Source organism: Heloderma suspectum, chromosome 2 (assembly GCF_057233095.1).
Source record: "Heloderma suspectum isolate Gila_16-S chromosome 2, 16-S_ref, whole genome shotgun sequence".
NCBI lineage: Eukaryota > Metazoa > Chordata > Lepidosauria > Squamata > Helodermatidae > Heloderma > Heloderma suspectum.
In genome coordinates, this window is record NC_139459.1 from 82,801,500 (window position 1) to 82,822,199 (window position 20,700).

Sequence of the window (20,700 nt, forward strand, 5' to 3'; positions counted from 1 at the left end):
GCAAATAAATCACTGGGCCCAGATGGTATCCATCCTAGAGTGCTCAAATAACTCAAACATGAAGTTGCTGATCTTCTAACCAAAATATACAACATGTCCCTAAGATCAGCCTCTATACCAGAGGACTGGAAGATGGCTAATGTAACACCAATTTTCAAAAAGGGATCCAGGGCGGATCCTGCAAATTACAGGCCCGTTAACTTAATATCTGTTCCAGGGAAACTGGTTGAAGGCATTATTAAAGATAAAATTAGTAAGCATACAGAAGGCAAGCCCTGCTAAAAAAAGAATCAACATGGCTTCCACAAAGCTAAGTCCTGTCTCACTAACCTTTTAGAATTTTTTGAGAGTGTCAATAAACATGTAGACAGGGGTGATCCAGTAGACATTGTTTACTTGGGCTTCCAAAAGGCTTTTGACAAAATCCCTCACCAAAGACTCCTGAGCAAACTTAGCAGTCATGGAATAAGAGGAGAGGTCCTCTTATGGATCAGTAACTGGTAAAGAACAGAAAGCAGAGAGTAGGAATAAATGGTTAATTCTCCCAATGGAGGGAAGTAAATAGTGGGGTCCCACAGGTATCTGTATTAGGACCAATGCTTTTCAACCTGTTCATAAATAATCTGGAATTAGGAGTGAGCAGTGAAGTGGCCAAGTTTGCGGATGACACCAAATTATTTAGGGTGCTTAAAACAAAAAGGAATTGTGAACAGCTCCAAAAGGATCGCTCCAAACTGGGAGAATGGGCATCTAACTGGCAAATGCAGCTCAATATAAGAAAGTGTAAAGTGATGCACCTTGGGGCAAAAAATCCCAACTACAAGTATAGCCTGATAGGATCTGAGCTAGCAGTGATCGACCAAGAAAGAGATCTTGGGGTTGTGGTGGACAGCTCAATGAAGATGTCAATCCAGTGTGCAGCCGCTGTAAAAAAGGCAAACTTCATGTTAGGCATAATTAGAAAAGGGATTGAGAATAAAACTGCCAACATCATACTGCCCCTATCCAAATCTATGGTGTGACCACACTTGGAATACTGTGTCCAGTTCTGGTCACCACACCTAAAAACAGATATTGTAGAGCTGGAAAACGTGCAGAAAAGGACAACTAAAATGATCAAGGGGTTGGAGCATCTCCCCTACAAAAGAAGGTTACAACAGCTGGGATTGTTTAGCCTGGAAAGAAGGAGGGTAAGGGGAGACATGATAGAGGTGTACAAAATTATGCATGGTGTGGAGAATGTGGATAGGGAGACATTTTTCTCCCTCTCTCAAAATGCTAGAACCCCGGGTCTTCCTATAAAGCTGACTAGTGGGAGATTCAGGACAGATAAAAGGAAGTACTTCTTCACACAGTGCATAGTTAAACTATGGAATTCGCAGCCAAAGGAAGTAGTGATGGCCACCAGTTTGGATGGCTTTAAAATGAGGTTAGAAAAATTCCTGGAGGAAATGGCTATCAATGGCTACTAGTCTTGATGGCTATGTGCTACCTCCAGTACCAGAGGCAGTGAGCCTATGTACACCAGTTGCTGGGGAACATCGGTAAGAGGGTGCTGTTGCGCTCATGCCCTGCTTGTGGGTCCCTGGTTGACAGCTGGTTGGCCACTATGTGAACAGAATGCTGGACTAAATGGACCTTTGGTCTGATCCAGCATGGCTCTTCTTATGTTCTTACTTAACATGGAATAAACCTTTCATCTAGAAAGACTTCAAATTTCCCTTCAGTCCTGCTGGAGAAGCATTTTGTTATTGAGACTTCAGTGTTTATTTGTTCCTCTCAGGTCACCAATCTCAGCACACCTACGTGGGAATAAGCCCTGCTGAAATCTGTTGGAGTTTCTTCATAATAAAATGCTCAGATCAGCAGACTGTGTCTCTTAGCATGAACACCACCACGTACAAGAAAGAATCCTTCCTGTTGTAGACAGAACTTTGCTGTACTGCTTCGGATGTAAGAAAGACTCCAAGCAGCATTTCATTCATCAGCTATGGTTTGGTACGGAAAACGATGTGCAAAATTTCCATTAATTAGATAACTCTTAATTGCCTCTCAGCCTCAAAATAGCCCAAACAAACAAGCCACTCACAGAAGCCTATCATTAAAATCAATTTGGCAGGAACTCAAAAAACTTGATTTGGCAGGATGTTCGCCCAGAGTCCATATATTCAGATTGTTAAAACCACTGTTTCCAAGGCTGCATCTACTGCACACTTACTTAGAAACAAGTTCTGCTGAAAATCAATTATGTGCCTTAGTTATTTCCAACTGTTTGCATTTAGGTTTGGGGCGACCGTTGCAGTATTTGCTCTTCTTTCATGGATTCCTCAGTGCTGGCTGGAGTGTGTTTTAACAGATGGGCTGTGTGGCAGACTGTGGGCTGTAAACCAGCAAGCAGTGTGGAATCTGCACTGAATGGTATTGAACTGGATGCTCGTAAAGTTCACGGACACAGGCAGACTCAGACTTGTACGCAATCACAGAGAGCAGAACACACACAGAGTACACATCACCAGCCAGCCTTTCCCCAGCCCCCAACTATCCAGGGGAAGTTCAAGACTTGACATTCAGAATTACATTCTTTTCACACATTACAGCCCTGCATCTGGCATAAACAAAGGAAGGGAAACAAAAAATACCACATCCACATTATTTACTTCTCCAAAGAGAATAGCATATTTTAACACAAGCCAGCAAACAAGAGATGCTGGAATACGTAACTGACAACCATCACTGATAGTAACACTGCAGTCAAAAAATTTAATTTTGCACAGGTATTCCAAAATCCAGCCACTGTTGTCAGAAAAAAGAGAGGGGGAACATGCTGTGGAAATAAATGGAGAAATTGCTACAAGTATCTATTTTCTACATGAACAACTGTTCTTAGCTCACTATTCTAGGACAGGAAGAAAAGATAGACTTAAGATTGGATAATAATTTAGTCCAGGCCATCCAGCTTTTGTTAGTTTGTGTTTACAACCACATTGTTGCCATGGTATGTGTTATATTTGTGTGTGTTTGTATACACACACTCTTTAATATATAGTAACTGCATCCTGCATTATAGATGGTTTGCATAACTGTTTATTTAAAACATCTGATCTGTATTACACATCTGGGCCAGTTTCATAAGCCTTCTGTGCATTTAATTAATTGCTTTATTTCATCGTTGCAGAGAGTAGTTGTTACATTAGAGTCTGAAACACCACTGGAAAAGCCTCCCTCGAGTCAGAGAAACAGAAACGAGGTATTGTTATGAAAATTCATGCCAATAGAGGAACCGGTAAAAGAACTTTTATCGTTTAAAGATAAAAAAAAAATCTCTTTAAAAGAGAAAAGTTCTCAGCCTTTAAATCCTACACACTTGTCACCGATTTTAATTATAACACTTGTTTTCAGAGCCCATTGCTCCCTGTATGGTGGCTGTGTGACCCGGACAGAAGGATTTAAACTCAAACAAATCATCTGACAGACGGACATATAGGAAGAGCCGAGGTAACAAAAACTGTGACTGGGCATCTCCTGTATTTATTCAAGAACGAGCGAGTCCAAAGCTCACATGGCAACCCTTCCCCCTTTTTTAAATAGCCCGCTGGCAGCATCGTAGATAGAAAAGAAGTTGGAAGGATGAGGAGGAAACTAACCCCGGGCGGGGCGTGCGTCTGCGCCCGGAGTTCTGCTCTGTAATAACGCCTAATGCACAGCCGGTATTAGGTCTTCACGTCCGCACGGGACGACCGGTTAAACCCAAGGAAGCAGCCCGGCGTGACACAGGAACTCACCCTCCTTTCGTGCCTCCCGTGCGCTCTGGAGGGGTCCCGCTTCTCAAGGCGCAGCTTCCCCGGCTCCGGAGACGCCTGACGCGCCGCCCACCAGCATTATTTGCCCAAAGCCAGATGCGGGGACGGGGAAACAAGCCGCGGAGTCCTCCGTCTCCCCACCCTCGGGCAACTCATTGGCCTATTGCGGAGCGCCAGCCCGGGCTGGAGCGCCAGCGATGCCACCGAAGGGAAGAGAGCGGGCGAGGGGGCGGGGCCGCCCCTCCTGACGGGCAGCCGCCGCCACGCTAGCAGCGCAGCGCTCCGCACGGGATGGGCGGGCGCCCAAAGGCGGGGGGGGGGGGGAGCTGTAGGACAAAGGGCGGCTGGGACGCCGGGAGGACGGGCGACCCCTGGTGGACAGAGGGTAGAAGCGCATCTGGGACATCCCGTGGGGCCAAACGTCCAGGTAGAAAGGGGAGGAGCTGAGGACGCCCGCGGGCTCCCGAGGCAGCTGCGAGCGCAGCTGCTTCTCTCGCCCTCCCCGCGCAAGAAGGGCAGACACCTGCCGGAGAAGCGGGGCGGGGGCGCCCGGAAACAGCCGAGGAGGCGCCGGCCTTTCAGGACAGCGAACTTCTTGCGTTGGGGGCGAACGGGGCCCTTTCCCCGCCCTTTTTTTTGCAATGAGTTCTGGAAGGGGCCACATTTCAAGAGTAACGGAGTCAAGCCACGGGGCACTTCAGCAGCAGGCGATTCGGAGGGAGCGCCTGACGTGCCGAGGGAGAGGCCGTCCAGCCGACAAGGGGCCTGCAGGGGAGAGGCCCTGTTGGACGCCTCGCTGCTGCCGCTTAGTGAGCCAGACGATCTACTCCCACAGGCTGGCTGCCTGTTTTGAGCCGTATGCCACCTCGGGATGCAAAACAACATCATCAGATTGTGACTGTGGGGCTGAAAAACAAACTATCCAACGTATAGTGACAAGAGTGTCAAAACCGAGCCTACAGTGGAGACTTTGCTGATTTCCTGGCTGTGACAACAGAAGTAAAAAACTCTTATCTGTAACCTAGACATACATTTGTGATCTTCCTGTCTATATATTTTACATTTCATATTTATTATGCTCTGTGTTTTTATTGTAATGCGATGTAACTGTGCCATATGATAAATCTCCGAAACCGCGATGTGCTGCTCTCTTGCCGAGCAGGCCTCTTGCTGCGTCCAGTACCAGTTCAAAGTAGCAACCTGAACGAGTGTCACCGCCCACTCCCGCCATTCCACCTTTTTTAAATGCAAGCAAAGCTGTCTGAGAGGAAAGGCGACAGAAATGAAGAACCATTTGGATGGCCGATTCCAGAAGGTGATGCTGGGGGATTATTGCTCTGTGCCATGGCAATTGTGCCATGGGGTTCCACAGGGCTCTTATTTTATCCCCCATGCTGTTTAACATCTACATGAAACCGCTGGGGGAGGTTATCCGGAGGTGTGGGCTGAGGTGCCATCAATATGCGGATGACACCCAGCTCTACCTCTCTTTCTCATCAAAACCAGGTGAGGCAGTGGCTGTTCTGAACCAGTGCCTGGGCATGGTAATGGACTGGATGAGGGCTAATAAACTGAAACTCAATCCAGACAAGACGGAGGTACTGTTAGTGGGTGGTTCGTCTGCCCGGCTAGGTGATATTCAACCTGTTCTGGAGGGGGTTGCACTCCCCCTAAAGGATCAGGTTCGTAGTTTGGGGGTGCTCTTGGATCCAGAACTGTCACTTGAGGCACAGGTGAACTCAGTGGCACGGAGCACTTTTTATCAGCTTAGGCTGGTTTACCAACTACACCCTTATCTGGACAGAGATAGCCTAGCTACAGTTATCCATGCTCTGATAACTTCTCGTCTGGATTACTGCAATGCGTTATACGTGGGGCTGCCTTTGAAAACGGTCCGTAAACTTCAGCTGGTCCAAAATAGGGCAGCAAGATTGTTATCAGGGACTGGCCTGCGAGCTCATATTACACCAGTACTTTTCCAGCTGCACTGGCTGCCAGTCCATTTCCGGGCCCGATTCAAAGTGCTGGTGTTAACATTCAAAGCCCTTAACGGCTTGGGGCCAGGTTACCTGAGGGATCGCCTCCTCCCATATGTGCCTGCCCGGACCTTAAGATCATCATCAGCGGCCCTTCTCTGTGAGCCTCTGCCAAAGGAAGTAAGGCGGGTGGCTACTAGGAGGAGGGCTTTTTCTGTTGTGGCACCCCGGCTCTGGAATGAGCTCCCTAGTGAGGTTCGCCTGGCGCCTTACATTGTACTCCTTTCGGCGCCAGGTGAAGACCTTTTTATTTTCCCAGGCATTTTAGCTTTCTAAATTTTTATCTTTGCTGTTTTAAATCTGTATTTTAAACTCCTGTACTGCTGCTAGGTTTTATTGTGGTTGTATTGTTATATTGTGGTTTTAATGTTCTATATATTTTAAATTGTTTTATTGTGTGTTGTTTGGTTTTAGTTTTTGTGAACCGCCCAGAGAGCTTCGGCTATTGGGCGGTATAGAAATAAATAAATAAATAAATAAAAATAAACCATGCAGTTCCTTTCATCGTCACTGATCCCTCAGTTCCAGCGTAGCATTGAGGGAGTTGCGGAGAAAGCATCACTCCCCAGATTTGAAATCCGGGGCCCCTGTTGTATCAGTCCGAAAGTCTAGTGTTTCTGCAGTGGCCAACCAGACACTGATGGGGAGCTCACAAGCCCTCTCCTGAGTTGTTCCCCTCCAAATGGTATTCAGAGGCATACTCACTCCCATCCTGGTAGTATATACCTATCATGATTAGTAGCCGTTGATATACTTATCCGCCACAAATATCCTTTTAAGGCTGTTGTTGTCCAAGTTGGTGGCCATAACTACATCTTGTGGTAGCAAATTCCATGGTTTATACAATGTGTGAAGAAGTACTTTCGTTTTATCGGTCCTGAATCTCCACTTGGCTTCATTAGATGATCCCAGGTTCTAGTATCCACTTTCTCCATACCATACATAATTTTATGTATCTCTAATGTGTCCTTCCATTTTCACCTTTTTTCCTAAGCCAAAAAACCCACAACTTATAACCTTTCCTCATAGAGGAGTTGCTCCTAAGCCTTGATCATGTTGATCATGAGCCTTTTCTGCACTTTTTCCAGCCCTACAATAGCCTTGATGAGGAGTGGTGACCAGAACTGTGCACAATATCCCAAGAGAAAAGGGGCTGTAGGTCAGTGGTTTAGTACCAGCTTTGCATGCAGAAGGTTCCTGGCTTGATCTCTGGCATCTTCAGCTAGGGCAGGAAAATCAGCCAGCCAATGGATGGTTTGACTCAGTATTAGGCAGCTTCCAGTGTTCCTAAGGGTCATTTAACTATATATTTGTATTAAGGTATTATGATTTTCCTAATGACCTCACACACCCGCCCAGATCTTGGAATTTTCCTTTTTCACACACAGCAGCCACAGACTAGGTCAATGTTTTTATTGAGCTATCTTCCACAACCCCAAGTTCCCTTTCTCAGTCAGTAACCATCACTCAGACCCGATCAGGATATCTGTGAAGTTAAGATTTTTTGTCTGTTTGTATCACTTTACACCTACTTGCATTGAACTTCATTTGCCATTTTGTTGCCCACTCGCCTAAAGAGATCATTTGGGGCTCTTTACAATTGTTGTTTAACCATTGTTGGAGGGGCTACTGCCCCCCCCTCTCAAAATCAGGAAAGGCAAATAAAAAAAAAAACTTTTTCCATCTGAAATTAAAGAAATTGCAAATCATCAAAGCAATGCCTTTCCAAGTGGCCATGCACTGCTTATATAGTTTGTGAACCTGCTAGAAAGCTGAACCTAATAAGTTACATTTACAATAACCAGTACAGGATTATTACGCTGGCAGCAGCAACCATACTAGGAAAGAGGGCTTTGGTAAATGATTCAGGTTCCAAATCACTTCTTGTTTGTTGTTCCTGCTGGGTTCAAGAGAACAAAACAATTTTTGCCCCCAGTGGCTCCTTCTCTCCTTGCCAACATGAGATGGGTGCTCTAGCACACAACCAGAAACAAGACTCCCCCAGACAGAGACAATATACATTTTTAACTGGGACACCCATATGCCAACATATCCATCTCTATCCAATAAGCAATCTATGCAGGAAAACTGAAGTCTGAGTTTCATCCTCTAAACTGAGCCCAGTGTATACATAGTGGCACCGCACATGAGTAATAGCTATACCCACAACTCAGGACTGCCCATGAAGTGGCACTTGTGAGAACATGCCCCCCACACACACACTCCACTGGACAGATGATAGCAACAATCTCATGTCTGAAGAGTGGGAGGGCTAGTTCCTATCACCTGAAAGTTCCTGCTTTCTTACTGCAGGTGATCAATGGTGCAGCTAGGTAATTTTAGACCCTGGACATAATGATTGGTGGGGGCGGGGTGGGGGCTTTAGATTACATCAGTTGTGAAGCACACAACTAATATTTCTCTCTCCCCACGCTGCCATTCTGTACTTCACAACTGGTTCTACATTCCTGATATGTTAGATCAAACAAAACAAAAACCTACCTGCCAACCCTATTAAAAGAAGAAGTACTTTGATAGTGCACCGTTTTGCCATTTCAGTTCACTTATGACTATTGGAATAAAATGGAGTTTGCTTCTGCTGCCCTGATGCTAAACACATTTGCTTGGGAATAAGAACCAATTTGTTGTAGGAGAGGATAATATATTTTACAAGTCAAACTAATAAATTGAGCATCTGTAACCATATATTTGCCTAGTTGGCTGCCTCCAATTCCAAAACATTTAAAAATAAGGAGGCTGAAGCAAGCAGCATCAGCCCTGGTGAGCACTGGCATGCCCATGCCAGCCCAGCTGCTGACTTAGGGCCTTTTTGCCACTGCCCCCGTCATATGCTGCTCTTCGGATGGTCATTTGGGGGTCCCGTGGCCTGTGGGGTCCCTGGACTTTGGCCCCAAGGACCAGCTGTAGCTGCATCACTGTCGCTGATCAGTGCTTGTCAAAGCTGCCAATGCTGTTTGTTACACAAGGAGGACCAAAGTCCAACCCACTATTTATTAATAATACTTATATATCCCTTAATATTAAAAATCTCTACACAGTTCACATACTTGCAACGCCACTGACTTCCACTTTATTTATTGTTTAAATTTGTAGCCCGCCCTTCACCTTAAAATCCCAGGTGGGGCATGTACATATCAATAAAACAATACAAAACAACTGGAAAACCACCATCTAAAGCTCAACTCACGTCACAGTCCAAAACAAAAATTCAGTACATAGCTTCACTACTGCGTGAAAATTCCTATCCTTCCTCCACTCCGAACGCCTGGGTAAAGAGGTGTGTCGTATCTTGCTGGCAAAATGCACAGAATGAAGATGCCAGACACACCTCAGAGGGGAAGGAATTCCACAATTGTGCTTTTGACTGCAGCCTTACTTTCCCAGCTTGTTATTCACAGCCTAGGCCAGTTATGAAGATCAGTGTGTTCACAACTGTAATCTGCTTTAGTTGTTCAAAGTGCTAAATAAAAAGAACACAAATTGCAATCAAAGCAACCAGAAGTATCAAAGAGTTGAGATAATGAGAAGAAGAAAGAACTAAAAGAGCATGAGAGAAAGTACATAAAGGAAATATTAATCTCAATTTACGAATGTTATGTCTTTGCCAAATATCGTTACAGAGCCCTAACAACTAAACTGACTACTAAAATATTTAATTTTTGCATTGATGAATTATCCTTTTAAAAATACTCTTGAGTTTGCTCACAAAACCAAGTCCTTCAAGCAGTTTCCTTTAGAAGAGAAATGATTAAAAAAAACCTGTTAGAATGAGCCAACTGGGGGTCCAGCTTGAATATCACTGCATACAGCATTTCTCAATCCTTTATTCAAAGTAAGTGCACTTACTCTGATTGTGATAATCTCTTAACTCGTGTCTACATTGTACTGAAAGTAAAAGCAAATCACATCTGGGTCTGCCACACAAGGCTGATGTAGGCTCTCTACCTCTTGATAGCTGCTTATCAGGATTTAATGAGGCACAAACTTACCAACGAAGTATTCTAGTGGAAGACCAATTATGTAGAAACAAGAATCGTATGAGTTGGAAGATAGACTAATGATACCTGGACTCAGCACTCTGGGTTGTTGAGGGAGAAACAAGTCAGAGTTTTAATCCATCAACAAAATATGAGTTCAAACTCTGGGTTGTTTCTCTCTCAAAAGCCCAACATTCTGGGTTTGGACATCACAGTGAACAACCCAGGGATTGCAAAGTGGAAGTGGTCAAGCAGTCAGGAGTCAGCAAACTCGATTGCTCTCAGGCAGTCATGACCATGGGTAGTTAGGCGCAAATCGGGTCATATTGTCTCTTCTCTAGGCTAAATATACCCAATTCCTTCAACCTCTCTTTATAGGACTTTATCTCCACCATCTTTGTTGCCCTCTTTTGGATATGTTCCAGTTTGTTGCCCTTCTTCCACTGCAGTGTCCAGAAATGGACACAGTATTCCAGGTGAGATCTCACCAAAGCAGAAGACAGTAGGACCATTACTTCTTACGAACTGGACATGGTACAGTTAGTACTCTATAGTATAGTGCATTATACATTTAGTGCTCTATCTCATGCCGTATATCAGAAAAGCTATGTTATTCTAGGATTCCAAGCATGTTCATTTTCACCTAAGATTTACCTACTCTCTTTTACTTTTACATGAGAAGTTGAAGCAGCTTAAAGTTGCATTAGTTTTTTTTTAAATTGCCACTGCAGTTAAAACTAGTTTAGTAGACCTAGTTTTAGTTTACTAAAACAGTTCAGTAGACCACAAGCTAAACCTAGTTGTGATCTTCTAAAACCTCTAGCTCCTTTTCACATGTAACCTTTACAAAGTTGGCAAAAAGGCTGGATTCACAAATCTTCAATCAAATTAACAGAGATGGGACTCTCATAACTATCCATAATTATACAGAGATGGGACTGTCCCTTGATCAAAAAGCAATATACAGTTCCAGCATCTTAGCTTTACTTTGTTCATATAGATACAGGGTTCTTAAAAGTTTTAGGAAATCATATTAACTAATAGCAAACTCATTCCATGGGTTGCCTTATCTAAATCTAGCCAAAACAACACCATCCATACACAAGAGGGAGGTATCAGCAGGCTTGAGGGAACCCCAAGGTTTGCAGAAGTAAAAAAAAAAAAAAAACCTTTAGGAAAAAACCCTAAGGGTAGGGGAACCAAAACAGCTGTGAGGACTGAGGATGCTCAGTGAGCACAGAATGCTGACTGTGGTGGTGGTGGTGGTTAGAATGGAATATCACAGCAGAGTGGATGGATGGATGGATGGAACCCTGAACAGGAGCTTTCCATATTTGAACTTTTTGTGGCAGGTCCCACTTGTATATCTTATTTCAGTTATCTATGACATTCCATAGAGCAGTCACCTTAGCACTTACAAATGCCCAGCCTTTCCAAAACCTCCTTCTTGCATGAGGACCTCTTTTTCAGTTGTGTGAATTGGCTTTTCTTCTGTCCAATAAATCCAAAAGGCCCCTAGGCCCAAACACTGTTTCTACAACAACATTAGAAAGTCATGTATCTTGCCGCCAGTCACAATTTAAAAGAGGAATGTGAACATCCCTAATCGAGGTAGAGAATTGTTTGCACTGTCCTTAAACGTATATAGCTTGAGCCCAAGGACAAAATCCACTATTTTCTTTTAGCAGACTTACAAGAGAATTGTATAGTGTTTAATAACAAGTAAAAAATGGATGAGGAATCTGGCAGAGGGAACCATAGTCAGAATGTCCTATTTCATTTCAGGGACAACTGGCACTGTGTTGGTTTAGTTTTACTAAAACAATTCTGATCTGATGTATCTGGCTTGAGCCACAAAGCACTCAGATTTTCCCAATAAAGATATATGATTACACAGATATCTGCCATGCTCTACCTCATGGCAGGTGTCAGAAAGCCAAAATGCTATTCTAGGATCTCAAGTAAATGTCTTTAATCAAGTGTATTCCTTTTCACCTATGATATACCTACTCTCTTTTCTACTTTGAGCATGAGAAGTTGAAGTGCATTGTTAAGTCCCTATGCACAAAGCAGTATACAGACATAATTTTCTCATGTACATATTGTCAGCAAACAACATATGAACAACATGGAGGCCAATCTGTCAGTGAGAAAGTATTTTTATTTATTAAAAAGTCAAGTAATTTACACTGCAATCCTATACATGTCTACTCAGAAGTAAATCCCATGAAATTCAATGGGACTTACTCCCAGGTAAAGGTTACAGCCTTGGTAGCCAGATATGATGATAAAGAGAAGAATGCACATTGCTCTGAAGGACAAGCATTACAAAACTGAATTAAATGTGTACACTGCATTTCAAGAAATGCATGTAGTTAGTATGGTTTTAATTGTAAAGAAAGCAATATAAAATTATCTTAAGCATTCATTCCCAGTCCACAGTTGAGTAACTTCATTTTTCTTCACTTCTTGCCATCATCTTGCAACTCTAGGTTCAACAGCCGATTCTCCAGTTTTTGTATATCCACTCGATGCTTCATTAGAAATTGCCCATTCAAATGAAAGACGGGTATGTCATACTTATACTTTTCAAACCAGGCTGAGTGATCTGGAAGGGTTATATCTACTTCCTGCAAAATAAACTGTTCCAAGACAACAAAAATGAAATAGCCAACAGCTGAAAACCAAATGATGCATACTTAGCAAATTGCACTGAAATAACTGAGGTGAGCTCTAAGAAATACATTTAGGAAAAGGGTGTACATGTCATTTTTTTCTAAAGAAATTGTGACTTGAACAAAATTTGGTCAAGTTTATTATTTCTTTGGCAAGCATTTTTGAATGAGCTATGTGGCTTTTGGGGTCCCCAATGAGAAACTGTGCTATAGATAAACAGGTTTTTTTCCCTATTAATCTTTTCATTGTGATTTTAACTCTCCTCCACCCGCACAAAAAAAAAAGATAAATAGTTTTTTGAGAAACAATTCCAGAATCAATTAGATTACAGAGGAACAAGTGAATTTGAAATCTGCAGCCTATGTATTGAAAGGCTGGGTCAACATTTGCTCTTTTTGCAAGAATTCTGCACAAGTGTAACTTTGGGCTGCCTCCACCGTAGATGTACTTATTGGTTATCTATCTATCTATTGTTGCCCTACAGATGAAGCTGTCGGGGCACCAAACATAATAAAATCAATAATATCACTTAAATACAAAAAACAGCAGCAGTAAAAACAACATTTTAAAAGCAGAAAAAATATCAGCACAGAATAGGAGGTAGGAGGAAGACAGGAGGTATTTCTGCGTGGCTAAAAGCCTGGACTTTTTCCGGTAATTATTTTGGTGGAAACAGCATCCTAAATCTGAAAGATGATGCATGTTTTTTTTTTCTTTCTAAAGACACAATCCTATCGGGATAGTTGGCCACCTCCAAACTCGATTGTGGCTGTCTAACTGGAAGCTTCAGATTGGGACTGGAGCGGGGGGCATGGTGCATAGGAAGCATTGTAACAACACTTCTGTGGTCTCCTCCCCACCCCTGAGAATGCCCCCTTTTCACCCACTCTGCACTGTGTTTACAAGCATGGACACGGGAAGAACCATGCTGCCTATGAGGTGGTGGAAGAGGGGGTGGGGAGTGCAGTTTCTGGGAACCAAAAAGTCCTATGGCCATCTAGACACCATCTAGCGGCCATAGGATTGCTCTCTAAATGGTCCAAACATCTTGGGCAGTATCCAATGTGGTACTTCTACTGTTGGTGTTGCTCTAAAAGTAGTTTACATTAGCACAACGTAATTTATATTAGTGGTACTGTCGCACTGGATATTGTCTTTCATGTTGGATTTCAGTTGAATCATAAAGTCTGAAAAGTCTTTCTGAGGTTGGGTTTTATGGAAATCAGCAGTGAAAAGGTATTGAAGCAGTGGTTTGATTTCATTTGTATCTGTAGCTCTTTCTTCAAATAACTTCTTCCCAAAAGGGATTCCTGGTTTGCTACTTTAAGTTCTGTGTATTAGTGTGTGTCTGTGTTCAAATACATATAGGACTGCATTATATTACCTTGTGTTTATATGGTTCAAGCACTGCTTTGGCTCCATCACACAAGGGGCATGGGTTCTTAAGGAGGGGAGAGAGAAGAAACACAGAGACAGTAATGAAATGAGGCAGTGGCGCTCCCTTGCTAACATGCTCTCAAACAACTAATCATGACAAAATCTTCATCACCGTCATATCCTATTACATATTAAGATGCCATTGGATTTTGTGGCATGGAATAAAGGATGAGAGTATGAGGGGCAAGAATGACAGCAGGACTATCTACCACAAGTCAGGCTACACAGGTCAGTCCACAGCGTGACACAATCAGAGCGTAGATGCAACACAGTAAAAGCAAATAGACAGAGACCTTCCACATTCACCCTGAGCAGGCAGCTGCCACAGGCACAGAAAAATAAAGTGTTCACCATGGTCAGGGTGTTTGCATGCCACCCTCAAGGCCTCTTCTCACATTACAGGAAAAGAAGGGGCATGTCAAATATTGAGTGCACAACTGTTTCTGCCCTATAACGTGTGAGGCCAATAGAGACATTTCCCCCACCACAACCACTGTGCATGAAAGGGATCTGGGGCCAATTGCAGCTGCTTCTCACTGTGTATTGCCCAGGTCTACACAACCAGGTGTCAAGAAAGACCCACTACCTGACTTGCACATTACAGGACAGAAGCAGGCACACACTGCTTAATGCTTAAATGCTTAAAACATAGCTGCTAATTCTACCCTGTAAGATGCGAGGCAGCTCTTTGAGCAGAGGAAGATTGAAAGACCAAAAGAGCCCTTTTCTGCCAGGATTTAGATCAGGAAGAAGACGGATGTCTCCCTCCCACCTTGACAGTGTTTGAAGGGACAATGTGCAACACAGAGGAACATGGGCCAGGGAACCACAATGTTTTCAATGGCATAGCACATGCCGACTGCATGTCTACGGTTGTGCTTCTTTACAGTATTCCTCATGTGGATGAGGATCCCAAGGTGGATGACCTGAAATTGTATCTATCATAAACAGTGGGAAATTGCCTTTAAATGGAACTGGAAGTGCTGTTTCATTGCTTCTGACTCCAACAGGAAAGACCTATAGGGCATTTTAACTTGCTCTTATCCTTCCCTGTCCATTTCTCATATCATGGTGCTTCCCATCCAGGACTGGCCACCCACAAAGTAGGTTGAGGCATCCGCATCAGTGGAGTGGGAGGAGCAGTGAATTCAACTGCTCTGCGCCACTCCCTCTACCTCTGCCAGAAGTTAAGACTCCAACGGGTGCTCTGGAAAGGCCTGCCAGCCACTATCCCACCGTGGCATTTACTGTAGTGAGAGAGTGGTTGGGAGGGCTCTCCAGAGCAGCCACCCACCCTCTCCTTCCCTCATTGCACATGGCCGGAAGAAATGGCTGTGGAGGTCTTGCAAGACCAGATCTTGCAAGATCCGTGTGAACACTCACCAAGTCTCGTGACAGCCCCATGGCTGCTTCTTCTAGCCGTGTGGCTCTCCATAGACATGGTGGGAAAGGGAAGAGTGTGCGGGATGGGGGAAGGGGGCAACAGCAGTATACCTTCTCTTTCACCTCAGGCGGCAAGAGACCTTGCACCAGGCCTGTTCTCATCAAGGCTTTTACTGTGCAGTTGCCCTGCCTCATTCATAGACTCTTACTGGAGCGGTGGCTGTCGTGTCCTGGATTTTTAAGAAATAGCTGATTTTGCTTTATTAGACTTGCTGGGAAGACTATTGAGAAAATGCTAACTCACCTCTCTTAAAACAATATAATACATCTTATTATGAAATGCAAATACCAAATGTTAATGATGAATAATTAAGAATTTTAAAATGTAAATAAGTAAAAAGTAATAACTGTATTATAGGGAAGATACAGATTCACAAGCGGGTTCACAGTGGTAACTCGCATAAAAAATAATAGTCAAGATGACCTGGATGGTATCCAAAGAGAAAATGCCAGTTAAAGCCACTTGGGCCTAAAAAGTATTTGAGTAATGAACAGGTATGTATTATTATTGACCTGTATTATTCCAGGTCAAAAGTGTATTTAAAGTTTTCACTGATCAATTAATGAACAAAAAATATTGTGTAAGGTATACGCCTCAAAAAGCTTGATATACAACTGTCTAGAAAAATGTATAGACTTAGGTTTAATTACCAAATTTTGAGTAAGGAGTTATATTCTCAATGGTATAATTCAAATTTTATTTTATCTAGCCTGAAAGGTGTATTTGCAAGTCTTTTTTGTACTAATTTTTAGGAATGTTTAATAACAATGAGATAATTAAGACTGTGAGCTCTAATTTATGGGACAGTAGATATTAGCTTTTCTGCTTCATTGACTACGCTAAAGCCTTTGATTGTGTGGATCACAACAAACTGTGGCAAATTCTTAAAGTGATGGGAGTACCAGACCACCTTACCTGTCTCCTGAGAAACCTGTACGAGGGTCAAGAAGCAACAGTAAGAACCCGACATGGAACAACTGAGTGGTTCAAAATTGGGAAAGGAGTACGACAAGGCTGCATATTGTCACCCTGCTTATTTAACTTATATGCAGAGTACATCATGAGAAATGCCGGGTTGGATGAATCACAGGTCGGAATTAAGAATGCTGGGAGAATTATCAACAACCTCCGATATGCAGACGATACCACCCTAATGGCAGAAAGCGAAGAGGATCTCAAGAGCCTCTTGTTGAGGGTGAAAGAGGAGAGTGCAAAAGCTGGTTTGAAACTCAACATTAAAAAAACGAAGATCATGGCATCTGGCCCCATCACTTCCTGGCATATAGAAGGGGAAGAAATGGAAGCAGTGACAGATTTTACTTTCTTGGGCTCCAAGATCACCGCAGACGGTGACTGTAGCCATGAAATTAAAAGACGCTTGCTCCTGGGGAGGAAAGCTATGGCAAACCTAGACAGCATAGTAAGAAGCAGAGACATCACCTTGCCGACAAAGGTCCGTCTAATCAAAGCTATGGTTTTCCCAGTAGTAATGTACGGCTGTGAGAGCTGGACTATAAGGAAGGCTGAGCACCGAAGAATTGATGCTTTTGAACTGTGATTTGATTTCCTCAAAGGTAATACCCTCCCAAGATGTTCTGAATTGCTACCACCGCAAATGGAAAACTGAATTTTCTACAGAACAGACGCTCAGACCTGCTGGGCACCAAGAATGTGAAATAGCAGGTTTGTTCCTTCCCTGCTTTCTCGCAGTATACTTCCCTCCTTTCTGAAAAACATAACTGAGGCTGGACTGAGTGGGCCCAAGCTGAGAGAACAAAATGAAGGCTATTAAAAGTAGCCTGCACTTTAGGGCAATAATTATGCTTTGCAATTGCCAGGGATTTTGTACATTCCCTGCAACCCCCCCCCCCCAAAACAAAACATCAAACCCTGAATCAGACATTCGCAGAAGCATACGTTTAACAAAAAGGGCTAGTTTAGCATACCATTTCCAGTTTGTTGGCGACAATTTGCCCTTAAAATTTCAAACTGCTAAGACTCAGCATGTGCTAAAGCATCACAGAAGACTTTTTCCCTACCCAATTATTAACCTCTAAAAGTAATCCCGTTACGCACCACCTCATTGCCTTTTGGATTTAAAACTGAACAGGCAGCTGGCCGAGCTACAACTGTAATGTTTTCTCATAGGAGGAATGGCTTTGAACAATATACCCAATGATGCTTTGACTTGGCTTAATTGGATCACATTAGCTAAATAAAATATTCTGGGATCCAAATTTACCATTCATTCTATGGGGCTGATTACACTTTGTGTCAAACGTTTCTTTCCCTCTTTTTTTTCCCCTTCAGAAATGTTCTTTGTATCTTGACAGAAACATTTGTCTTGCAGATAAACTGAATTGAGGGGCAGGTTCCATGCTACCAACCCAAGGGGTCAGCCACTGAAACCGTTGAGCAGTGGACAGACAAAAGGAAGTGGTACTTCACATAACATATAATCAGGTATGGACTTATTCATCTGCAATAAGATGTTGTGATGATGGCTAATAGCATAAATACATTTTTTCCCTCAAACAAAAAGGATCATCTAAATCAGTGAAGGGTAGATTTGTCTGTCCTTTCTAATCACGCAAATCTGGTAGCTACTAATAACGGTAAGTCAAAAGCACAACCTCCATTTTCATAGGTGGGGTAGCTCAGTGGTGTAGAGCACTTTGTTTTTATACAGAGAGTTCCTGGTTCAGTCTCTGTTATCTCCAGTTATATGGACTGAGGAATGGGTGATGAGAAAGACCTCTGCTTGAGACCCTGGAGACCCACAGCCAGTCAGCATAGACAATACCAGGCTAGATGAACCAATTTTTCTGACTCTTGCATAAGACAAATTTCATATAGATCCAAAATGGAGGTCATTTTGTGACTTAACCCTCCACCTCAATGGTTGCCATTTTGTGAGTTGACACTTCCCAAATGCTGGCCATTTTGTGACTGGTGCCTGTTGCTCATTGTCAGCATTCCACATGCACCCACAGGCCTGAAGAGGCTGGGGACCCCCACGCTCTTATATCCATGATTTTATAGTCTCCATGGTTTTACAAGCGCATCTGCATCTGAGACCATCCTGTTGAGTTTACTCAACAAACTACCATTTACCTTGGTGAACAATGTTAACACTGGTAAACTGGTCCTAGCTTCACACAGCAGCCGTCGCAGTGGTTGTCTTGAACATTTTGCCAGCTGTAGTGTCCAGTTCTGAAACCAGAACATCTTTACCCTGTTGAAATAATAAAAGTTCCCCTGCAATTACACGCATGGTACATTTTAATTGCCACCCATAAGTTATATAACAGTAGACAGTCACCAGATAGCAATGATGCTTCAGTAAAAGATCTGAAATATAAATGCAATTATAAATCATTTCACAACACTCTGGGGGGGGGGGGTCCTACAAGCAAGCATAATAATTTAATACAGCACAAGGAGCACCGTTAAAAATTTAAATTATATTTTCTTGCTGTGATGCCTCTTTTAAATTCACTAACACAAATGGTGATATAAATACATTACACTGTTTCAAGCAAGGCACATGCCAGTAAGAATTACCGAATGTTAGCAGAATACAACATGCTGGGCTTTGAACCTCTTTTAATCTTACTGCATTGCTTGGCATAAAATATTGGTAGTTCTTTGCAATTATTCTAATAAATAACTGGTTCGATACTATTCTGAAACATTAAACAAATGCGTTCTGCAGCAAGCATGACACACAAACAAGATGAGCTAACTCTGTCATGTGACTTAAAAGCTTGCAAAGTACCTTGTGAGTTTAAAAAACCAACAGTAAATATATAGATTTTTTAAATTGTTGGCCTTGTTTATAACAAGCATGATTTTTTGTAAGAAAAATACAGTTTACGGGTTGGATCTAGGATCTGTCTTCCATAAGAGGAGGGACCTTCTCCGAGAGGGAGGGCTCTGCTCACAGAAAGTTCCTCCTTTATCTGATGGGGGGGGGATGGCCTCCCCTAACACCAAAGCTCCCCTCATTCAGCAGGGTCTCCTGACTCTGTGACCTAGGCCCCATCTACATGAGCCATTTACTCTGAGGCCGCTGCGTTTCCAGGCAATCGCCACTTTGCAGCCTAACCGTGGTTTTCACCTGGAAAATGTGGATTTCCAAAGGCACATTTTGCTGCGAGGTTTTTGGTTTGCTGCAAGTTTCCCATGGTTGCGAGCTGTCTGTCCCTTCCCCAAACCAACTTCACATTTTGTGGTGGGCGTGTGGTGGGCGTACCTAGGGCTTGTGTCACTCTATGATGCCCTTTCACTCCTCCCTGTTCCTTCTCGGCTGCGCAGTTACAGAGGCAGAGGGAAGCTTCAACCACACTTTTGCACACTTTTGCAGCTTTGTATCTTCGCAATGGCTGCTTTGGAGTCAGTGACCAAGGGGCGGGGGGTCTAGGACCAACTTCACTCCAGCCACCATTTTGAAATGATGGCTATGGAACGTACCTCTCATGGGCACATGCCTCTCGCATCGTGAGAGTCTCAGGCTGGAGAACTGCCAAACAGTTGGCATGGTAACGAAGGAACAGACCACCCACATTTTACCTAATGAGGAACAGACAGACACAAAAGAATCCCTAAAATACAAAACAGCCACTAAAACCAAAAGTGTCGCACCCCCACCCTCACATGCCTGCGCAGCTGTGCATTTAAATGTAATGGTAAAAAAAAAGGGCAGCGCATCTGCCACAGTTCACTTCACTTCAGTGGCTATGTGTCAGGGCACAGCAGATTTTCGTGTTGGAGAAGTCCAGAGTAAATTACGCGCGTACCGCAGCAGAAGCTAATTCACAGCTGCAATGCTGTGCAGTTACGATGGAGTGAAGCTTGAAAGTGGTGCTGTGTAGGTGGCTCCCTAGTTTGTACATAAAGGCAAGCCACCATGGTTGAACTTCCCTGCAGGACTTGCCACTTTGCATTTTGAACATTTGTTCCATGGCAAGGGCACGCCATGGCTTGTTGTTATGTGTGAACCCGGCAAGGGTGGGTTGCTGAGGTGGTTAACAAACCACCTAGAACCCATGGCCTGTGTCATGGTGGCCAGTGGCTTGTTAACCACCCCAACAACCCACCCCCACTGGGTTTGCATGTAACAATGAGCTGCAGCACACACCCACACACACACTGCAGCTTGAATGTTCAGAATGGCAGCTGGCACCGTGACGAGAAGCCCCGTGGGGAAATCATCCATGGTGGCTTCTCATTACGCGTGAACCAGCTCAAGGTGCAGGATTTCCATGGGGCTAGAGGGGATGCCATGGGAAGGAAGGGGCGAGGAAGTC

General features: G+C 43.6%; 2 protein-coding genes across 7 annotated transcripts in view; both read right to left on the reverse strand.

Annotated features, from left to right (window-relative positions):
* Positions 1-3,990, reverse strand: part of MARCHF3 (membrane associated ring-CH-type finger 3) — a 169,763-nt gene extending 165,773 nt beyond the window's left edge. For both annotated transcript variants that reach the window (XM_084833986.1, XM_084833985.1), the window contains exon 1: positions 3,783-3,990. The gene's annotated coding sequence lies outside the window, so the exon portion shown is untranslated. The remainder of the gene's footprint in view (positions 1-3,782) is intronic.
* Positions 3,991-11,974: 7,984 nt separating this feature from the next.
* Positions 11,975-20,700, reverse strand: part of C2H5orf63 (chromosome 2 C5orf63 homolog) — an 87,232-nt gene continuing 78,506 nt past the window's right edge. For 2 of the 5 annotated variants that reach the window (XM_084833990.1, XM_084833991.1), the window contains exons 2-5: positions 19,865-19,963; positions 18,506-18,626; positions 13,895-13,951; positions 11,977-12,476 (exon numbers count right to left, since the gene is read on the reverse strand). In XM_084833990.1, the coding sequence (XP_084690116.1) occupies positions 12,297-12,476; positions 13,895-13,951; positions 18,506-18,626; positions 19,865-19,890 (384 nt within the window). In that variant the 5' untranslated portion in view covers positions 19,891-19,963 and the 3' untranslated portion in view covers positions 11,977-12,296. Of the gene's footprint in view, positions 12,477-13,894; positions 13,952-18,505; positions 18,627-19,864; positions 19,964-20,700 lie in introns of all 5 variants that reach the window. The other 3 variants (XM_084833989.1, XM_084833988.1, XM_084833992.1) reach the window with 3 other exon arrangements.